This window comes from Tachypleus tridentatus, chromosome 2, assembly GCF_004210375.1.
Source record: "Tachypleus tridentatus isolate NWPU-2018 chromosome 2, ASM421037v1, whole genome shotgun sequence".
In the NCBI taxonomy this organism is placed as follows: Eukaryota; Metazoa; Arthropoda; class Merostomata; order Xiphosura; family Limulidae; genus Tachypleus; species Tachypleus tridentatus.
The window spans coordinates 78565220-78587424 of NC_134826.1; the positions used below are offsets into that span (position 1 = coordinate 78565220).

A 22205-nucleotide genomic window follows, 5' to 3' on the forward strand; every position below is an offset into this window, starting at 1 on the left:
AAGCTGTCATGGCCCGAACCCCCAAAATAAACCTACTGATGACCTGAACGACCCTTCAACCATTTTCGGCCCACGCCAAGCTTGCCCAAAACATGTTACTCGCACCTGTCGCTCAGTCCACACTCTTGCTAAAATCTGCTGTGAACGTTCTCGTTTTTCTTTGTTTTGTTTTGTTGTTGTTGTTGTTTTCCCAAATATTCTGATTAAATAAGCCACCATGGGGTCAAAGAAGGATAACAAAAGCAGCAAATCAAAAGAAAAGTTGTTAAAGCCACAATAGAGGCAAAAAAAGATCTCATAGCAAAGTATGAGAGTGGTGTTTGTGTGTCTGACCTTGCTACACAGTATGGTATGGCAAAGACTACAGTCTGCACCATACTGAAAAATAAAGAGGTCATCAAGGAGCTGATGTTGCAAAAGGAGTGACAGTGCTTACAAAACAAAGATTACAAAGAATGGAAGAGGTAGAAAAACTGTTGTTGATTTGAGTAAACGAAAAACAGTTAGCTGGTGATAGCATTTATGAGACCATCATTTGTGAGAAAGCAAAGCAGTTGCATGCTGACCTCCTGCAAAAACACCCCTGGAACGAGTGCTGATACAAGTGATGCCTATAAGACTAGTAGGGAGTGGTTTGAAAAATTTAGGGAAAGAAGTGGCATATGTGCCAGTTCTAACAAAGATGCTGCTGATAAATTTATCAGGGAATTTAAGGACTATGTAGAAGCTGAGGGTTTTATTCCCCAACAAGTGTTCAACTGTGATGAAACAGGCCTCTTTTGGAAGAAAATGCCAAAGAGGACCTACATCACCAAGGAGAAGTCACTGCTAGGACACAAGCCAATGAAGGACAGGCTAACTCTATTGTTATGTAGTAATACAAGTGGGGATGTAAAACTTAAGCCTTTGTTTGTGTGCCATTCTGAGAACCCGAGGGTTTTTAAGAAAAATAATGTCCTGAAAAGTAAACTAAATGTCATGTGGATGGCTAATGGTAAAGCATGGGTAACCAAGCAATTTTTTATGGAGTGGGTCCATGAAGTGTTTGCCCCAAATGTAAAGAATTATCTCACGGTAAAACAGTTGCCACTCAAGGCCCTTTTTGTGATGGGCAATGCACCTGCTCACCCACCAGGCTTGGAGAACGGGTTGGTGGAGGAATACAGTTTCATTACTATGAAACTCTTGCCCCTTAACATGACTCCTTTCATTCAGCCCATGGACCAGCAGGTAATATCGAACTTTATGAAACTCTACACCAAAGCACTGTTTCAAAGGTGCTTTGAAGTGACCTCTGACACAGAGTTAACCCTCGGAGAGTTCTGGAAAAATCACTTTAATATCCTCCATTGCTTGAGGACCATGAACTCTGTCTGAAAGAAATTGTGGCCAGGCTCAGTAGCAGATTGAGACTTTAAAGGCTTTGAGGCTGAGCCTGTTGTCGAGGATATTGTCTCACTAGGCAAGTGTATGGGCTTGAATGTGAGTGGTGATGATGTAGGAGTTGATGGAAGACCACAACACTGAACTCACCATGGAAGAACTCCAAGACCTTCAGAAGGAGCAGCAACAGAAGGCAACTGAGGAAGTGTCTTCAGATGAGGAGGAGGGAAGGGAGGATGTTCCTAGTTCACTAATGAAGGAAATGTGTGGAAAAATGGGGAGAGTTACAAAGTTTTGTGGAAAATTTTCACCCTGACAAAGCTGTAGCAAACCTCAGTATAAATGTTTTCAATAACAATGCTATGTCTTGCTTCAGAAACATTTTAAAATGCAGGCAGAAACAAACCTCATTAGACAAGTTTTTAGTGAGAAATAGGTCCAGTGAGTCTCAAGCAGGTTGTAGCAGTACAAAGAGACAGAAAAGAGAAAGAACCCCAGAAGGAGAGTTACCTGACGTTTTAATGGAAGGAGACTCCCCTTCCAAACAATAATAACCCTCCTACTCTCCATGTTGCTCCCCACCTTTCACTTATGCCATCAGCTCTCCCCAGCACAGGTAAAGTGCAGTTAAATTTTCATTTATTGTTTTTTTATTATGTTTATAGTTTTTGTGGTTGACTTTATGCATGTAAGTATTATTATACAGGTATAAATAAGCAATATTTTTACTTAAAATGCTTCATAATACATAATTTTTGGAGGTCTGTAATGGATTAATTTAATTTACAGTATTTCTTATGGGAAAAATTGAATCGGTTTTCGAACAGCCTTCTGGAACGAATTAAGTTCAAGAACCGAGGTACCACTGTATACCTAAGAGTTCCATATTGTATAAGACTTTAAAAGTATAATGTTTTGTTATTTTACTAATTTGTTCATTTTACAAAAAAATTATGTTAATGATAAAGCAAAACAAAAATGTGATAATAGGAAGCTTGTATTAAATGTTTATGAATCTTCATAATTTCAACATCAGTGCTTTAGAGATACAAAACAAACAAGTAATATTTGTAATTACAACAAATATATATAAGAAGTAAACAGTGTGAATATACAAATACAAATGAGAAATTGAAATTGTGAGCACAAATGAAATGGTTAAAATAAATTTAAATCTAGTTTACACTGTAAATTTTTGGATGGAAAAAGAGTTTTTTTATGTATAATGTTTTTTGTTTTTTTTAAGAAGTTCAGTATCATATTTGGCTATTGAGAGAATTTTAAAGTTGGAGGGACAGATTGGATGTCCTGTTTCTGTATTGTTCTGACAGATAGTGGATTTGGGAGGGTTTGTAACCTTTCTCTCAGTTTTTATAGATATGCACATGTGCTTCTACTTTAAGGTGACATTTGGTTTCACCAATATAAGAGGTCTTACAGTCTTCGCAATATGCATAAGTAGATGAGGTGTGAACAATGGGCAGTTGGCAAATGATCTTTGTATGGGAAAAGATTCTTTGTTCTTCATTTAGGTTTCATAATAACTTTCAGGTCAGTTTGAGGATAGTAAGTGTTGCATAATTATTTTAACTGTTTAATGATAAGGGAGTTTTTGTCTCCTGAGATATGGTAAGCAGATGTATAAGGAAAGTTTGGGTAAAATGGGCATCTTAGATGGTTTGACAAATGTATCAGTTAAGAAAGATGAAGTTATTTTCTACAATAAATGCATATGGTTGCTGTTTTTGAAAGCGAATGTTTTGTATGGAAGTGATTTCTTTGTGAAGGGTGGATAGGATGAGGTAACTCTGTAGTCTCTAGTTAATAAACAAAATAAGATTGCATTTGAAAGAGAATGGTATAAAATGCAAATTTGAATGAAAAGACTAGTAAGTGTGCTTTTATAAAGTTGAAAAGCTGTTAGAATCAGTTAACAAGAACATCCAAAAAGTAAATTATTTGTATCAGTTTTGTGAGTGAACTGTATAGAGGGTTTCGTGAATTAAGACAGTGAAGAAAGCATTGGATGTGATCAGTATGGTAGAAAATACAGAAAGCATCGTAAATATACTTTCTGTAGAGAACAGGTTAGAAGTTTAAAGGATGGTCGTCAATCCATTTATATTTGTGGTGACAAAGAAAAATGTTAGGAAGTGTAGGACCCACTTTAGAACCAAAAGTAACACCATCTATCTTCTCATATTGTTTTTTTGTGAAGAGATTAGACAAGACAATATTAATGATTTTGTTCAAGGGGAATATTATTAAATAAAGTAATATTGAAGCTAACCATCATGTAATTTTTAGGTGAGAAAGTTGACTGATTTCTCAGGAAAATTGAAAGGAATCAGATGTTGTAAATTTATTCCTAGTAAAATATTGTAAGAAGGATACATAGCATTTAACTACATTATAACAGTGAATGCCTAAGGAGGAAAGTGTAGGTTGTAGGAGAATGTTTGTGAACTTTTGGCAAACTATATAATCTAGGTTGGGAGCCTATGTACAGTCATGTGAAAAGTTAGAACACCCTTTGAAAGCCTGTGTATTTTTGTAACATTTTTGGATAAAATGATATTTAATCTCAATTTTAACAATACTGAGATATTATAGGAATATAACAAAACAATTAAAACTGAAGAAAAGACTTTTCAAGATCTTCTATAAATGTAATTCTACAAAAATGCATATTTTAACTGAGGAAAAAGTTAGAACACCCCCACATTTATTCCTACTTAAAATGGCTCAACTCACACACAGGTGTATCATACCAGGTGCACATGATTAGAAGATCAATACTCAGCATTTTGAATGAGGCTTGCCCTATTTAAACCTCAGACATTTAGTTTGGTGTGCTCCTGACTGTTGAAGTGAGAGTGAGCACCATGGTGAGAGCAAAAGAGCTGTCTGAAGCCTTCAGAAAGAAAATTGTAGCAGCTTATGAGTCTGGTAAGAGATTTAAAAAGATCCCAAAAGATTTTGAAATTAGCCATTCCACTGTCCGGAAAATAGTCAATAAGTGGAGGACTTTCAAAACAACTGCCAACATGCCCAGGTCTGGTCGTTCAAGCAAGTTCACCCTGAGAGCAGACTGCAAGTTGCTAAAAGAGGTCTCCAAACACCCTAACATGTCATCACGGGACCCACAGCAGGCTCTGGCTACTGTTGATGTGAAAGTGCATGCCTCTACAATCAGAAAGAGACTGCACAAGTTTAACTTGCATGGGAGGGTGTGCAAGGAGGAAACCTTTGCTCTCTAAGAAAAACATCAAGGCCAGATTAAAGTTTGCCAGAGAGAATGTAAACACAGATCAGTCCAAAATTAAATTATTTGAACACCAGAACAGAGGACATGTTTGGTGTAAGCCAAATACATTATTCCAGGAAAAGAACCTCATACCAACTGTGAAACATGGAGGTGGAAGTGTCATGGTTTGGGGCTGCTTTACTGCAGCAGGACCTAGACAGCTTACAGTCATAGAATGCACCATGAATTCTACTGTGTATAAGAGGGTGCTTGAGGATCATGTTAGACCATCTGTAATAAAATTAAAGCTGAAATGGAACTGGACCCTGCAACACAACAATGACCCAAAACATACCAGTAAATCCACCAAGGACTGGCTGAAAACTAAGAAATGGAGAGTCTTGGAATAGCCGAGTCAAAGCCCAGATCTTAATCCCATTGAGATGCTGTGGGGTGACTTGAAAATGGCTGTACATGCAAGATACCCCTCAAACATCTCACAGCTGAAAGAATTTTGCATTTAGGAGTGGTGCAAACTTTCTTCAGATTGATGTTAGAGACTGGTAGATGGATACAAGAAGCGTCTCACTGCAGTTATTTCAGCCAAAGGAGGTAACACTAGCTGTTAGGGGTAGGGTGTCCTAACTTTTTCTCAATTAGAATATGCATTTTTGTAGAATTACATTTACAGAAGATCTTAAAAAGTCTTTTCTTCAGAAATAATATCTTTTTTGCTTAGCTTTCTAAGAATTCTCCAAGTTTTCTCTTCAAGTTGTAAAGTATGGGTTAATTGTCCTTTGTTTATTTATAAGTTTAAACTTATTGTGTTTGTTAAGGATCTCAAGTATTTTCTTAACAGTTTTGTTGAGGGTACTTCGTTTCCTTTGTCTGGTAAGGTGATGATGATATTTTTGTTTCTGGAGAGTTCTTTGATAGCTGCCAGTTCATATTTCAGATTGAAGATATCTTGGGTGCATTATAGAAGGTGGAGAGTGCTAACTTAGATGAGAGATATTTGTTTTGGTGTTTTTGTCTAAGTTTTTCCTCAAGTAAGTGCTTTTGTTCAATACAGTAGGCTATTTAGCTTTTTTCTGTTAACGAGTTTCAATTGAAGAAACATCAGTTAACGACTGGGTTTTGCATTCTGTTAAAAACTGGGTGTGAAGATTTATCTTCTTTGTTTTCCAGTCTAGTCTTTCAGTACTCCTTTAGGTTCTCAGACAATAATTTCTGTGTTACTGTAAAAGTATTTTAGCAATTGACTCATTTTTTGTAAAACATAACTTAATGATTAGATGAAACATGAATATGATAAGAGGAAGCATTTATTAAACATTTTGGAATCTTCATAATTCCATCGTCAGTAATCTAGAGGTACAAAACAAACAAACAATATTTGTAATTGCAATAACAACAACATATATATAAGTAAAAAATTTGAATATACAAATATAACATGAGAAAATAATATTTTAGGCACAATGAAATAATTCAATTGAACATGTGGTCATATCTATAAAAACTGAAAGAAAAGTTACAAACCCTTCCAACACTATTAGCACAATACAGAAACAGGACATCTAATTCCTCTGTTTATTTCCTATGTATATATTTCTTTTGTAATTACAAGTATTTTGTTTGTTTTGTACTTCTAGATCATTGATGTTAAAATTATGAAGATTCATAAACATTTAATGAATGCTTACTATTATCACATTTGTGTTTTACTTTATAATTTATTTATATTTTTATAATACTGAATAATAATAATCTGCAAGACAATAAAGTGTTATATAACACATTAAATCTTTCACTGTCATAGATTATTATAGAAGTCTGAGTAGACCATTAGGTGTACAAATGTATGAATATACCAACTGCAGTGATTTTGTTTATATGCATTTTAACATTAATTCTCAGATTGTTCATATTCAGTGAAAGGTATGACATCACAGGCCTATGAAATCTCAATAATATACAAACAAAGGCTAATCATCATCAAAAACAGTTTTGATATTGATTTTTTTTATTTTGAAAGAATAGAAAGTGAATGAAACAAATCAGCTGTAATATTTCTTTTCATAATTTTTTAAGCATTGTTTCAACAAATGTAACTGAATGTACTGTATTGTATACCACCCTTTTAAACTTATCTTATACATTCGATCTGCACTACTTAAAATACCATTCAAAAGACACCATTGTTATAGTTTGTAGCCCCACAGTGATATTTAGAATGTAACAAATGTTAAGCATTATTTTAAACTGTGAATTGAATATATATTCAAAATTTTAAAACAACTCTTGAACAATATAGGAAAATCCTGAATTGTAATTGAATCTTGTAGAGAATGTGGCACATTGATTTATACATTTGGCTGGAAGTTTTATCTGTAATGGGATTTTTGTTTTGACACGAATATTCCATTTTATTGTGGTATAGTGATATGAGCACAATAGCCTGATAGTATGCACATTCTAATTTGGCATTTCTCTTAATTCTTCAGGTGTATAACTTACCATTTTAGCTGTAAACCTGAAATCACTATGAACTCTCTGTACAGCTGTAAAATGCTTTGTTCTAGCAGTCATCTAAGTAAATGTACTTTGTACCATGTGATGACACTTTCACTTGTCATATTACAAATATTGTTTGATAGTTCATCTTATATTCATATGTGAGGTTTAAGAAAGAATCTATATAAATTATGTTGTTTAAAGCACCAAGGAAGATTTCAGCTTTTGTTGCAATGGTTTATTGTATTTTAGTCCACTTCTGATCACAGGATGCTTAACTATCTGAAATGTAGATCATCTTTTAGGCTTATATGTGTAGTTGCATCCCAAATTTTAAACTTTAAGTAAAACTAATGATTTTAATTTTGGTTTCAACTTTTAACTCAATGATAGCTTAGAATTGACATTTTATAGTATTATATAGAGTAATTTGAAATATTTCAAGTCAAGGAGTCTTGGCATTTTGTTTCTTACATTATTTTTCTTTTATGTGTGTGTGGTTTTATTAGTGCACCCTGTTTTTATCACCCTTTTGTCATGTTGTAGCATGTGGTCTGAACAGGAAGATAGCTGCAGGCAAAGTTTAAATACATTGGATGGGACAAGCTATAGATGTTATGTCAATATAGAATCCATAAAGTTATGTGAGCAGTAACTTAGTTTCATAGACAACTGATTAAATGGAGTTATTTGCCTTTTATCAAAATAATAATTATGGACCATATATGAACATGTATTTTTAATGTTTCTAGTGTAAAGTATTTTTAGTGTGGAAAAAAAATTAGTTTGTAACTGTTACATATAATACAAATTGAGAATATAATAAAGTTTACAGTACTTGAAACATTCATTAGTTTATAAAAGGTAGCCATTGTTACCAGAAAGTACTCTTCTTATTAATAGTTAACAGTTTATTTTTCATTCATACAGGAGTTTTTGCATTTCAACTATGCCATTTTTTCACATTACAGGTATACCCTAGAAAACTTGAAGTTTGGAAAGATAGATATCGGTCGCTACCCTGATGTTGCTGAGAAGTGAGTGTTGTAGTTTGGTTTATATCTTTTCAGTTGAGTTTAAATATTTAATAGTTGATAGTTCTCTGAGTCAGTGCCTTGTATCTACACTTGAAAAAGTTTTTCTGTGAACACTGCCATGGAACTGGAGAAATCTGTTGAAGGTAACTTGGTTATACATTAAAGAACACTTAGGCCAAGTTCTTGCAAAGTTGAAATAATATTTCTTTTCTATTCTTTGATATTGATACTGTGTTTAAAAAAGAGCACATGTTTTTACTTTAGTAGTTTCTCTTTATTACATTTGTATTACAGTTATTATGGTCTGTAGATGTGAAGTCCAAAGAATATATGCTAATTGTGTGTATAAATAATTTTTAGTGACCAAGAAAGGCTAACTACTGTTCCATCTAAATTCAGTAAAAGATAAAATGTTAATTTTGGCATTTTATTGCAATTTTATCAGTTATAAAGTGAATGCATATTAAGAATATTATACAGTTTTGGTTTTATTTAGAAATATGATATTGGATTATTTTCAAATTCATAAGATTTATTTGAAAAAAATCGTGAAACACTAGGAAAGTAAGTTAGACATCTTTAGATCATATCTCATTATATTTTTGAGGTGACTAACTGCATGTAGCTTTTGACTTTTATTATCAGTAGAAATTCACACTTTTTTATTGTTAATGAATATTAAAGATCATCAGTTTTTAACACTTGTGCTCTCAGAATTATATTATTACTTTAAAATTTAAAACAAAAAGTGTAAGAACAAAATGTTTTTATCTGAAGTGAAGCCTGCTGTAGACTTTTGTACACTGTATTTTAGGTTTAGAATTAGTATGTCATCCTTTACAAAACAACTGCCAACTGTAATTCTCTTTAAAAATGGCAAAGAGGTTCTTCGAAGGCCAGCGTTTGATTCGTATGGAAAGCCAATAAAGTTTTACTTTAATGAGGTAAGAAGATTGTAACTATCCACAATTAGGCAGATCATATTTTTCAATAAATGGAAAATGTTTTATATTTCTAAATATTCATAACATTTTTGTTCAATATTATTGAAGGATTAATAATTTAGATACAGTACATTACCTTCTTTTATATAAATAGCTCTTCTTGTTCAGTGCTATCCTCTGTCCACAAAATGTTTTTCATATGGCACAAACCTTTTATCTCCTCTATTGGAATTGAATGATTCTAATGTAAATCATCATGTGATAACTCTCCACCAATAATACTGTAACATACTGTTTTGATACATCTGACTTGAAACTCAATTCTACCAAACTATCACTTCTGATTTGACAGTACTTGTTTTAACATTTAGGTTGTGCTCACTTCCAGTGTTTTATTTACATTTTCTGTTTCTTTGTATTAATTTATCTCAACAAGTTTACTCTTTATTATACAATAGTAATATTTGTAACTTGTCGAGTTCTTCTGGTATGGAATTATTTTATATTTCCATCTGTGTATGGAACTTATTACTTTATTACAAAAGGTTTTTTATTGTTTCTGCCAACGCAGTTGTGTTTGGTTATTTGTTTTACATTATGAATTTTCCTTTACCACTTCAGTGGTTATGTTCTGTTAGCACGTTTACATAGACTTTGTGCCATTGTAATTTGTGGCAATATTTTTCATCTTTGCTTTGTTAGGACATTGATCATTCTATGAAATGACTTTCTTTTGATCTATCCCCAAATATTGGGGCCCATGCATTAGTAATACAGATTGCCATTTTTGGAAAGATAAGACTACACTGTTATTGTTTTTGCTTACTGATTTTATTGTTGTTATTATTATGCTATGCTACACAAGTTTTGTTCCTGGATTGTATGTGTTATTTCTTAATTATGTTGTAAAAGTACAGAAAATGGCCATTATTTCCTTCAATCTTTGCTTTTGTGACTTGAAAAATGAAATTTAGAAATTAACCTATTTTCTATGTAAAAACGAGCAAATTTAAACATTTTAATTTACGTAAGATCTGATTAAAACAACATATGAATCAAGATTTACATGTCTTTATCCTAAAGTTATACAAAAATGAACAAAAATGTTTAGAATTGAGTAGTTTTTCGAGATTTGTGAATGTAATGTAAATCACTTTCACGTATCAGCCCCCAAATATAGTCTCCCATCATGTTTTTGTTATACACTTCTTGACAGCGGCATTCAAAGCCAAGTATATCTTGGTGATAGAGTTCACCTTGCACCTCTGAGTATGCTCTCATGTTCTTGAATTTATCAAGATAAGGGTCAAGGATATGGACTTTCAGGGATATCCTGCAGCCAATTTTGCTGTAGTTCTTCACCAGAGTCTCAACCAGTTCCACATAATTTTTGGCTTTGTGATTGCCCAAAAAGCCTCGAACCACTGAGACAAAGCTGTCCCAGGCTCTTTTTTCCTTCCTACTGAGCTTCTTAGGGAATTCTTTGCACTTTCAGGATCATCTTTATTTGTGGTCCAATGAAGACACCAGCTTTGACCTTTGCCTCAGACAGCTTAGGGAAGAAGTCTCAAAGGTACTTGAAGGCTGCAGACTTCTTATCAAGAGCTGGAACAAAGTGTTTTAATCAATCCAATTTTATGTGCAATGGAGGTCCACTAGTAGCTCACACTTGACATTGTGCCTCCCCACAGAAAACTCAGTCCACATTGTGGCCAGTGCTTCCTATTGTAGTGTGCTGTGATGTCCCTGCTGTCACAAAGGCAAAGATAACAGGGAGACTTGGTAAGCCTCCTTGGAAAGCCATCAGGAATATCACCATTTTGAAGTCTCCGATAACCTCCCAGGCTTCTAGCAAGATCTTGACGCTGTTGTATTCCTCTTTGAGATGCACCCAAAGATATTTAAATTTTAAAAGGTCTAAAATTTGTATAATATAAAACCTTACTATTCAAGCAAGCAAAAATTGTCCATCTTACCTTCTAGAGTTTTTTGCAGTGCTCGCAGGTAAAATGAGGTACCCAGGATTTGTCTTGATCCCTGACAGGCATGCCGAAATATGCCTTGTAGGCTTCACACATTTTAGCAGATGCTGTCACAGAGTACTTTTTTGCTCTTGTCTTGATAAATTGGCCACATGCATAGCAGAATGCATTTGGAGAATTGGAGAATGCTTGCAGCTTTTTGATGCCATCTTTGATAAAATCAGATAGGTCTGTGTGTTCACTTAGGCAGCTAGAACTAAACTGAAGTGGTGAGTGATGAGCCCTGTATATGTATATATTACTATGGAAAGTTCTAGAAAATTCTAAAAGGTTCATTAAAATTCTTGTAAGTTTGAGAAATTCTCTATCAGCTGCTCAGCACTGAATCTACCTGGAACATTCTGGAAAATGGTTAAATTTGAAAATTTCATTACCCAGGACAGAAAAGCAAAGTTTGAAGAGAAAAATAGGTCTTTTCCATTTACTTCAAGCATAAGCAATTGGGAAATAACACTTTCTGCCCAAGAACAAGAAAAAGTAAAAATTTTGTTACATAGTGTTATTAGTCATCATTTTGGTTCCATAACATAAATTTTATTGGATTGGTTAATGGCCATAGTCAAAATTAGGTTAGCCATTAGTCTTTGTTGTATTTTTTTGCTACACCATTTGCTTAGGCTTACCATAGTCTTTGTTAATTTGGAATTACCTGTAATTCATCTTACTGGTATAGTTGTCATTGATTTCACTAACTTGTTTTTCTTTATATTTGCTTAGTTTGTGTGGAAGTCTTGAGCTGAAATCCACACAAAGCTATTCCAATATTATACATAGTTATTGTTCAGTTTCTTTAAAGACTTGATGGTTTTTTTTTTTGTTATTCAGTTAGGTTTCACAAATGTTTATTTTTGGTAATTATACTTCCACATTAATCAGTAGTTATGCTAAATATCCTCTTTGATTAGGCTTAATACGTGTCTGTTAATTTCACTTTACCTGCAGATATTTTAGGGGTTTATTGATATTTAGATTATATTTCTTTTCGTCACATCACATCTATATGTTTATTTCACTACACAGTTTTTTAAAATTTTAACTGTATTAGTTATTCAATTTTCTTTCTTTATAGTTTATACTTCTTACCATTAATCTTGTTTGTGAGGGCCCCTGGATGCTGAGGCTTACCCTACCTGCTCCCAATATTACTTGTCTTCCTCCTATAGTGGCCAACTCATTTTCAGACAATCTCTACCTCAGTTTTCCTCTATCTTTTCATGGTAAGCCTTCCATTTTTTGTTTCTTGTTATTTTCTCCAAAACCCTTATTCTCATGATTATTTAGTCTTTTCTCCCTCAGTTGACATTTGGGTCTATGCTGATTTCATTGAACAACTTCATAGCAGTTACCATGTGCCTCATTTTCCTTGCCTTTCTTATTCTTATGTCCTAGCTTACAATCATTCTTGCTTTCCCTTTAATCCTTCTCAGTATTTAGAATCTCTATATGTTTTGTTTTTCAGTTTTTGTATATTTGTCTTTTTATCGCCACTATACTAAGTTACCTCTCCTCTTTCTTTTCACCATATTTCAGAGGCACTTCATCAAGCTCCAGGTGAGTTTTCAGGGAGAGTTTGTTCCCTTCTTTTACCACCATGGCCTGAATTATGTCTGTAATATCCTTGCTTACTTGCTTCCTCTGTATTTGGGACTTAATTAGACAGGGATACACTCTTTATTACTATATGCCAACCCACTTTCTCTGTGCATGATATTCATTAAACTCCCTTTCATTGGCCTGGCATGGCTAGATGGATTGAGGCGTTCAACTTTGTAATTTTGAGGGTCTTCGGTTTGAACCCCCGTCGCACCAAACATGTTTGCACTTTCATCCATGGGGGCATTATAATGTGATGGTCAATACCACTATTCATTGGTAAAAGAGTACCCCAAGAGTTGGCAGTGGGTGGTGATGACTAGTTGCCTTCCATCTAGTCTTACACTGCTAAATGAGGGATGACTAGTGCAGATAACCATCGAGTAGCTTTGCATGAAGTTATACAAAAACAAACAGGCTCCCTTTCTTAACCCTAATGTTTTTGGTGGTGTTCCTGACTCACTGGATGCTGAAGTAGAGGCTACCTGGCACCAGTCTTCATTGTATTATTTGGTTTCTCATTTCCCACATCTTTGCCCTCCAACTCTTTTTCTTTGACTAGATCAGTCTCCCCTCTCTTTTCAGACTTTACAAGACCATGTACCATATAACAGAAAAGTGTCCAGATCTACAGTATCAAGAAGACTCAACAACAATGGATTATTTTGTTTTGTAGCAGTTGAAGAATTTTATTTGATCTCTATTTGCTGTCAAGAGACTGAAATTTACTGAAAAGTACTAAAATTGGATTGTTAATGATTGATAAAGGTGTTATGGATAGATGAGTCCAAGTTTGAAATATTTTTTTTACTTTGTTTTAACACTTTTGCACAGGTCTCCCGCTAGTACAGCGGTAAGTCTACGGATTTACAATGCTAAAATCAGGGGTTTGATTCCCCTCGGTGGACTCAGCAGAGAGCCTGAGGTGGCTTTGCTAAATAAAAACACACACACACACACTTTTGCACAGTATTGTAGTCTGCATGGATTTAGATGAAGAAAAAAAACAGTTATTTAAAACTATGGTGGCCAACACTTATAGTAGTGACTTTAAAGTGAAATTATCACATACTGTATTGTTATAATAGAGCAAAAATAATAATTTGTCTTGTCAAGTTGTGTTCTAAAGTGAATCAGCCTGTGTAGACTTTAATGTAAAAAAAAGATTATTTAAATCTCTGGATATATCTGTAATAAACATTGGTGTATTATATATATATGTTTGACTTGTTTTAAATCAAGTGGATTTTGTGCTGTTTGTTGATTGTTGAAATTTATTACTGACAAGTCACAGGCATCTACTGTAAAGACTCCAGTATATACATAAAATCTGACAAAGAGTATGCCAATACTACATCCAGAGTTTCCTTATCTCACCCCCCAGACTTTATCTCCATCTTTTCACTTTTGTTTCCCTCTCAGGTTGGGGAGCTTCTCTGAACAGTTACATGACTTGTGGCATTTGGACACAGAACAAACATTCAGTCATATCAATGTGCTCAAACTTCTCACTGATTGTTGGGTATGTTTCTTTCCTTTGCTGGAGAATCAGTTGATCATGAGCCATTCGAACAATTCCATGGTCATATCTTAAATCAACCATTAAGGAGTACCGATTCAAGTACTAGTTTTGACCTGTTATTCTGGCCCATTCTCATTAGTTTCATCTTGATGCCTCTTATGCTGGGCTCAATGAACCTAGTGGGTGACCTTCTCTCTAGACCAGGCTGCCATTCTACCAGTAGAGTGTTCTGTACACCACCAGGTCTTTTGTTTGATTTTTATTGTGGTTGGGCATGCTTCTTATAGATACATGTGCTACTTCCCTCAGCTCCAAGCTTCCTTTCTTCTGATATCCAGTTCCTCATCTCTGAAATGCTCTCAGCCAAGACTTTTATTTCTGTATGCATATACTTTTTATCTCCTTCTTTCCATCCTTCCTGTTATGTGACACTTCTTGTGGGGGTCCTATTGGTGGCATCTTTTAAGCCAGCTCAGCTTTGGTTTCTTTTGCTTTTGTGTTTAGTATCCACACCTCCTTTTCCTCTGCTCTGTATCTCCTCTGTTGTTTCAGCATCACATATCTCTGCTTCACAGGGGAATATTATCCCTTCGTTTCTGCATGTGAAGTTTGTTTGGTCCATAACCTGTCAAGCTGGACTATCTGATCATATAGCCTTTTTCATTTCCCATTTTTGTCACTCTTCTTTATTTGTTTATCAATATAATTAATGTATATCATAATTAGTCCATTTGCCACTCATTTCCTCCTGACTATCTCAATGTTAACTAATTCTCCACCTTCTTTTACTTAGTTTTTCAGTCTTAACCATTGCTGATTATTGGACATGTTATCCATTATATTTTGTTTTCTTTCTCTGTGCTCTCCATTCACTTCCACTCCTTTCTTCTTCACAGATTGTTTTGCCCAACTCCTCTACCAGACTGGGCTGTTAATGTTGTTTTGCACATATTCACACATTATCTGTTTGAGTCATTGGCTTCTTGCTTTTTATTCCACCTCTTTCTCAAGACTTTTTTCTTCCTCCTTCTCACTAGTCATTGCCATCATTCAGACATTCTATTGCTTCTTCTAGTACTTTCTCCTTTATCTGGACTGTTTTTTTCTTGCTAAGAGCTCTGTCACTCACTAAGATAACCACAGTTGATCTTGTATATCCCTTTCTTTTATCTTTCACTTCTATGATAATCCAGAATCTGTTTGTTATTGTGCCCTATTTGGTGTTGCTTTTCATGAGCTTCTCCATTTTTAAGACCCTTTCATTGTCTGTTTATACCTTGGGACTCATCTTTTGAGGTTCCTTTCCACATTCACTAGACGGATCTGTCACCTTTTCCATAGTATATACTTCCCTGGATGTAGAGGCTCACAGGCTGCCCCCAATTTTTCACACCAAATTTTTCATGTGGGTCATTCTCTTGCTTCCAATTTTTACTGGTCTTTGGGTGAGATCATCCAGTTGATCATGGGGCAATTATAAACACATTTTTCTCTCTCTATCTCCACCTTCTAGCTGTTCTGTTTCCTGATGGATTTTGTCTTCCATTGGTCTCTGTTCTTCACTTGATTCACTATCTTTGAGATGGATCAGTTTATTTATTTTTGTCTTTATGCTTCCTTTTTGTTGTTCTGGATCCTTCTAGATGTTGCTTCCCAGCTATGCTTATTTCTCATAATACACATTAATCCAGGATAACAGAAAGCACTCAAATGTTTTGCCCTAGCTCTGACAGTGCACACTGTGAAGTGAGCTATTGTGCATGACGAAGTAGGTATTCTCATGTTACATGTATTTTCTCATTTTTTTTCTTCAAATTGTACCAGTTCCATGGACTGTCATGGAAAAAGCCAGTAAAAGAGAAGTGTTTGCATATATCGTTGTCTTATATTTGTGACTTGTAAAAATTGGGATTCGTGATCACTTGTTGTACTGTCTCCAGTAAAAGACCTTTCTGGCTGATGGTCAGATGGGGATCTAGACACTTCTCTAGATCTTCCCAGTATGAACTTTCCTACCCATTTCTTTAAGTGGAACATGGAAGACCATTTCCACTTACCAGTTCTTAGCTGCTGTGATGGTTGATCATGGATAATTCACACCAGTTGTGCTTATAGCAATATGGTGAGAAGTGGGAAGTTGTGGCATTGTTTGTAGCGTGGGTCATCCATTGCAGATGTATGTTCTTTTCCTGCAGCCAAAGCCTTTTTAGTATAGTTGGGATGAACACACACCATGTGTTATGATTGTGCCCCAATAACACTTCATGTATTGCTCACTAACTGCATGTGTGCAGATGCTCAGATGGTCATGTTCTCATTCTGCCAGTCCTTGTGACACTTGGGATTCATATGACTCTTTGTCCTTAATTTCTGGGTGAAGAGTATATATAATCTGGATGAGAAAAAATGTGATCTCCAATGGGTGAGCCCCTGCCATCAGGTTTTACATTCCACGGGTTTTCTTTTGGGTGCTTTATGAAAAGAGTTCATTTAGAAAACTTTTGCATAATCCTCTCCACCATGTCTGTGTGGGAGTCTAGCATTTCTGCATGGAGAAGTGAATTACCATCTCAAAAGTTAACATTTTACTAATCTGGAAATGTATTTCCGACAGTTACCTCCACACACAATCCCAGCTATCTCTCCCATTTCTAGCACATTTGTTTGTCTTGCTTCATCAAATGATTGTTATTTCAAGTGCATAGGGGGAATTACTGTGTATAGAGATTGTGTTGCCCTGTTATTGGTGGAGGACTTCAGTTCCATGATGACAACATTGTGCACCAGTGCAGTTCACATTAAACACTGAATTTAGATGGGAATTACCCCATGACTAGTTGCATGCAACTTTCATAGGCAGATATGGAAGGAAGTTAGCATTTTATTCACAAAAAGTTTTAATACATGACTATTAATGTAGTTAAAGAACTGAATCATGTTATTTCAAGGAAAATAATTTTAATGAATGTAATGTATTGGTGTAGTGAAATTTAGTTTCAATGAAAGTAATTTATATCTGTAGTGGAAGATAGGTTTAATAAATGTAGCATCTAGTTCTAGTACAAAATATCTGATGAATATGTCTAGCTGTAGCAGAAGATAACTATAATGAAAGTGATGTCTAGTTCTGGTAGAAAAAATAGCTGTAATGAATGTTAATGTCTAGCTGTAGTAGAAAACAGTTTTAATAAAGAACATTTTCTAATTTAACAAAAATATTCTTCTGACAATGAATTACATGGTCCAGCACTATATATCTGTAAAAAGCATTTTCTATTAGTTAATTATGCCTTATTGAAACGTTTCTGGACAAACTTCTATGAAATGATAATGAGATGTACATTGTAATCAAAACAAAAGGCATTAAACCATTGTTGCTGTTAAGGATGGTGAGGCTTTACAAATAAAAACAAAATATATTTTTATAATTATGAAGTAATGAAAGTTTTAAACACTTGGACATAAAGGTGGGATTGGCAGGAGAAAAGGAATTGAAATGTTATATTATTTGCTTTTATATTTTTAACAAATTGTATGATTTGCAACAAGTCTACTTCCTGACATCCTGAAACCATTTCAAAAAACAGGTTACAAATGCAAAGGTTTAGGTGTTGTAGTTTATTTAGAGACGAAAAGTTTAATGTTTAAAAATCTTACATTTCACAGTCTTAATGCAAAATAGCTTTAATGGATGTAATATCTAGCGCTAGTAGATAGCAGCTTTAATAAAGAACGTTCTCTATTTTAACAAGTAAAATAATATAGTGATGAAATACATGGTATAGCAGTAATCTGTTGAAAGTATTTGTAAAAATTTCACTTATTTTGTATCAAGTATTTAATTGTGTGAACAGTTTAAGGGTAAAGAACTATGTTTTGTTCATACCCCAAATAGCTGTAAATTTGAAAAATGTATATTTAGGTCACATTTATGTTAAATCTCAACAGTTGGATGTTTCTTCACAACACCTTATTAAATATATTTTTAAATCTGGAGTTTCATACAGGATTACTTAGAAGTAAAAACCTTTATTTTCATCTTCTTTAAAAAAAAGAAATAATTGGGTAATAGATTAATATAAACATGTCTGACTTCCTGTTGTACACTGAAACTTTTTTCTACTTTATTTTTTTACTAATTATGTAATTTAAAATTGTAAATTGTCATTATGAAATAGTTTACCAGTAACATGTTGAACATAATTCAAAGTTCATGCTTAGGCAAGAAAAGGTTAAACAAAAACAAATTGTTATTTCTTTTTAAATGTATTGAGAATTTAAAAATGTAGTCTACTTTTTTGTAGTATTAACATTATCATTTCTACCCATATATTCATTAATGCTAGACATCATTTTCACCTGTACATTTATTCCAGTTGTGGTAATGGAAAAAACACTTCTGTGGATGATAGAGAGTTAATTCTTATTCCATGATAGCAATGGGAATAATTTTTCAAAGAAAATTGGCTAAACACACTTTATTTCTAAAATGTATTTTAAATAGAAATCTTTTCTAGTTCCTTTTATGAGTTATGTATGCTGTTTTTGTGATACAGGAAAATGTCCTATCTGTGTTTGATCTTAACAATGTCTATGAAGAATGTGAAAGCAACCCATTGAAGAGAGTCCAAAAGAAAGATTTAAACTTGAATCTCAATCATAAGAAGGCAGAGTGAAGCTACAAGAAATACAGGTTACTTTACCTTTTTTGTAGTTGAAAAGCCTGTAATGTGTATATTGTAATAATAATGTCTTGCATTTTTCAATACTTTGATGTAGACTAATAAATTGTTTAAAGAATTAAATTTGTTTATAATAGGTGTATCTCAAATAATCAATTTAATTAGAATACAAAATAATTTTCTATATACATTTTGAAACATCCAATCCAGATAAAATAGTAGTAGTAGTTGTTTTCATAACTTTTTTTAGAAAATTTTTGTCTTTTTTTTTTTTTTTCCTGGAACTGGAATTTAAAATGATTGGTTTGAAAGATTGTCATCATAGAACTTGATGTTTTTGAAATGTATTTTAACTGGTCATTCTGAATTGTTAATGTATTATTTTGAAGTTGATTACAGTTGGTTTTCATAATAAAGAATTTCTTTCAAGACTAACTTACAATTTCTTGAATGAAGCTTAAGTGGATCAGAATAAACTTGGGTTGGTTCAGCTGGAATAATCAAAAGCTGTATTCATAACTATAAAGTTTTTCTTATTGTGAGGTTATGAAAGTAAAAGTGTTTGAGCACAATGCTCAGAACTCTCATTGCAAAAACTATATAGAGTAAATGTTGTGACATCTATTAGGTAACAATATTTTAATATTTCTAGTTTTTTAGTCTAAAATTAATTATAACATAACTCCACATTTAAATGGCAGTTTGGGTATTTTATCATCTAACTTTATTTATTTTATTTTGTGTGAAATTCCTTGTGAATACAGACCAGATTTTTAAATTCTGTACCTATATCTTGCGAGGTTTATCTCTTGAGGTTTGTTTGTTATTTTGAATAAGCATAACATTTTGATAATACCACATCATAGCTAAATGTTGTATGTTGTTAATAATATTAGTACTAAAAATGCAAGTGACCCAAACCAAATCTACCCACAGTTTCTCAGCAGTAAGTTTGAAGTTTTATAATATTGTAATTCAGGATTTGATTTGTGTGGTAAACATTCAGATATCCCCCTTGTGCAGCTTTCACCTTAACAAAAGTGAGTTTGCATGATTTGGCACACAATAATGCTTCAAAATGTTTTATATTAGAACTCTTCAAATATGTTCAAATTGACAGCTTGGGGAACTGAGATTCAACAATTGGAGAACTTGAATATTTTTATTTCACCAAAATAGGTTGCACAAACCTCTGAGTGCTATATTACCAGTAACAGTGAAAGCTTGGTACAGTACAGATGAATTATCAACTTATCAGCAGTGTTTAATTACATAACTAATGTTTTCTACATATCAAAAACCTGGTTTCGTGTAAGCATATTACATGCCAAATAAAACAAATGAACTTAATTTTATATATGTTTAATAAATATTTGTCTTGGTGTTTTAATAGTGAACTGAATACATAAAGGAAAAGATATTTTGAAGAGGACCATTGTTGAAGGTTTCCACTTAACAGTTAATTAAATATTTATCAATAGTTGTAATTTCTTAAAATTTATGCTTTATAGTAAATTACATCACTAATCCTGGACTGAAGAATAAACTTTCTTTAGGAACCTTTTAGAGTATGGATTACTACTATTACATATGGATGTAAGAGAACATAGCTTCAGATTCTCTGTAAAAGTCACCTAAAAAACTTTATAACTCTCATGTTTAAAAAGAAATATGAACATTAGCAAATTTATGATAGTACTTTTAATTTGATTAAAAACAAACAGAATGTGGGTTTTAAGTACAGGAATAAAGACCCAAGTGATGTTATCAGTAGTTTAGAGAAACAAGAAAGAGAAAATACTCTAAAACCTATGTTTAAAACCTTAATTAATAAATTCTTGCACTGTTACATCAATGAAGCTAAATCTGAGGGATGTGAAACTCAAAGAAAGTAATATAATTATAGAGTATGGCATTAACTTGAATGATGCAAATAAATCACTACTTGGTCAAGGACTGAATTGTTTGATTCCAACTGGACCAGATGATGACTAGATGATAAATAATTAGTGTCAAAACTGATTTATTTAATATTTACATTGAAAAACAAAACACATTTATCTGGTAAAGTGTAAAATAATTTGGATGAAAGAGACGAAATACATGCAGTAAATGACTGGGTTACAGCATTCTCATACTGTTTGGGCTCCATGATCTATATTATTGTATTGCCACTGTTTATTTTTCATTTTTGTCGTGTAATAGCCTTAACAAACCAAAAAGTAATGTCCAGTTCTCACTGGACACAATGAAATAGATCATGTTTCTCTAACCTACCAATTACATCGCTTTGTTCTGTAATGAAATTAAAAATCTTATAACAAATTATGTTGTGTTTGTATTTCTTTTTAAACATCACTTTATTAAATCATTTCTCAAACAACATTACTTTTCTAATATATTGGTAACTTGGGTGTATCTTTAATGATTTCTGGTAATTTGATCATATTTCTTAGATCTTCTGGAATTGAGTCATATATCTTATAACCAAGGAGAAAAACTAACTGATTTAGTTGTAGGAAAACAATACTTGTTTTACAGTGAAGCAGATCAATACTGAAGAGATTATTATTCTTAACTTTGACACAAACTGGAGTTTATAATGAGATATTTCTATAAATTTAAATAAAATCATAACCTTTGTCTCCAAAATGTAAGTTTATTAGCTCAGTATTTTGCAGTTACAGCTTTGTTAGGAGCTATTACTATCCTAGAAGTTTCCTAATTCAGTTGAATCTAAATTGGAACTTTTATTCATAAATCAAATATTGATACACATTTAAAAAGTACATATATTAAAATAATGTCAGACTTTATTTAATTTATATTCTTAGAACAAATCAAACCAATAATGCTAAATAAATAAAATATGTAAACTAATAAGTAAACTATTAGCATCAGTAGACTTAGAATATAATACATTACATGCCTAAAACATTTATTCATATTTGTATTTTTTTATATTATTATATTAATACATACATAAAATAGTGTCTGAACATATATTTCAATCCTTATAATTGTATATAGACTTCTTTGAAGTTCAGCATATTAAAATCTTTAAAATGGCATTAAAGTCTTTATACTGAAGACCAACCTTTGGATCTGTTCAATTTATGTTTTTTTTTCTTGATTAATATGGATTCTTTAATTTTTCTGTCTAGAAAATTGACACTTTTCTGATGATGGGTTCCACTTCAGATTTAACTGGATTTGGGAAGTTGTTGGATATTGACAG

At 33.1% G+C, this 22205-nt stretch overlaps 1 protein-coding gene across 2 annotated transcripts in view; it reads left to right on the forward strand.

Moving 5' to 3' along the window:
• LOC143244302 (thioredoxin-related transmembrane protein 2 homolog) overlaps window positions 1-19398 on the forward strand; it is a 56093-nt gene extending 36695 nt beyond the window's left edge. The window contains exons 6-9 of one of the 2 annotated variants that reach the window (XM_076488709.1): window positions 8119-8184; window positions 8999-9128; window positions 12240-12387; window positions 18842-19398. In XM_076488709.1, the coding sequence (XP_076344824.1) occupies window positions 8119-8184; window positions 8999-9128; window positions 12240-12387; window positions 18842-18864 (367 nt within the window). In that variant the 3' untranslated portion in view covers window positions 18865-19398. The remainder of the gene's footprint in view (window positions 1-8118; window positions 8185-8998; window positions 9129-12239; window positions 12388-18841) is intronic. The other variant, XM_076488710.1, reaches the window with a different exon arrangement.
• The last annotated feature ends 2807 nt before the right edge of the window (window positions 19399-22205 follow it).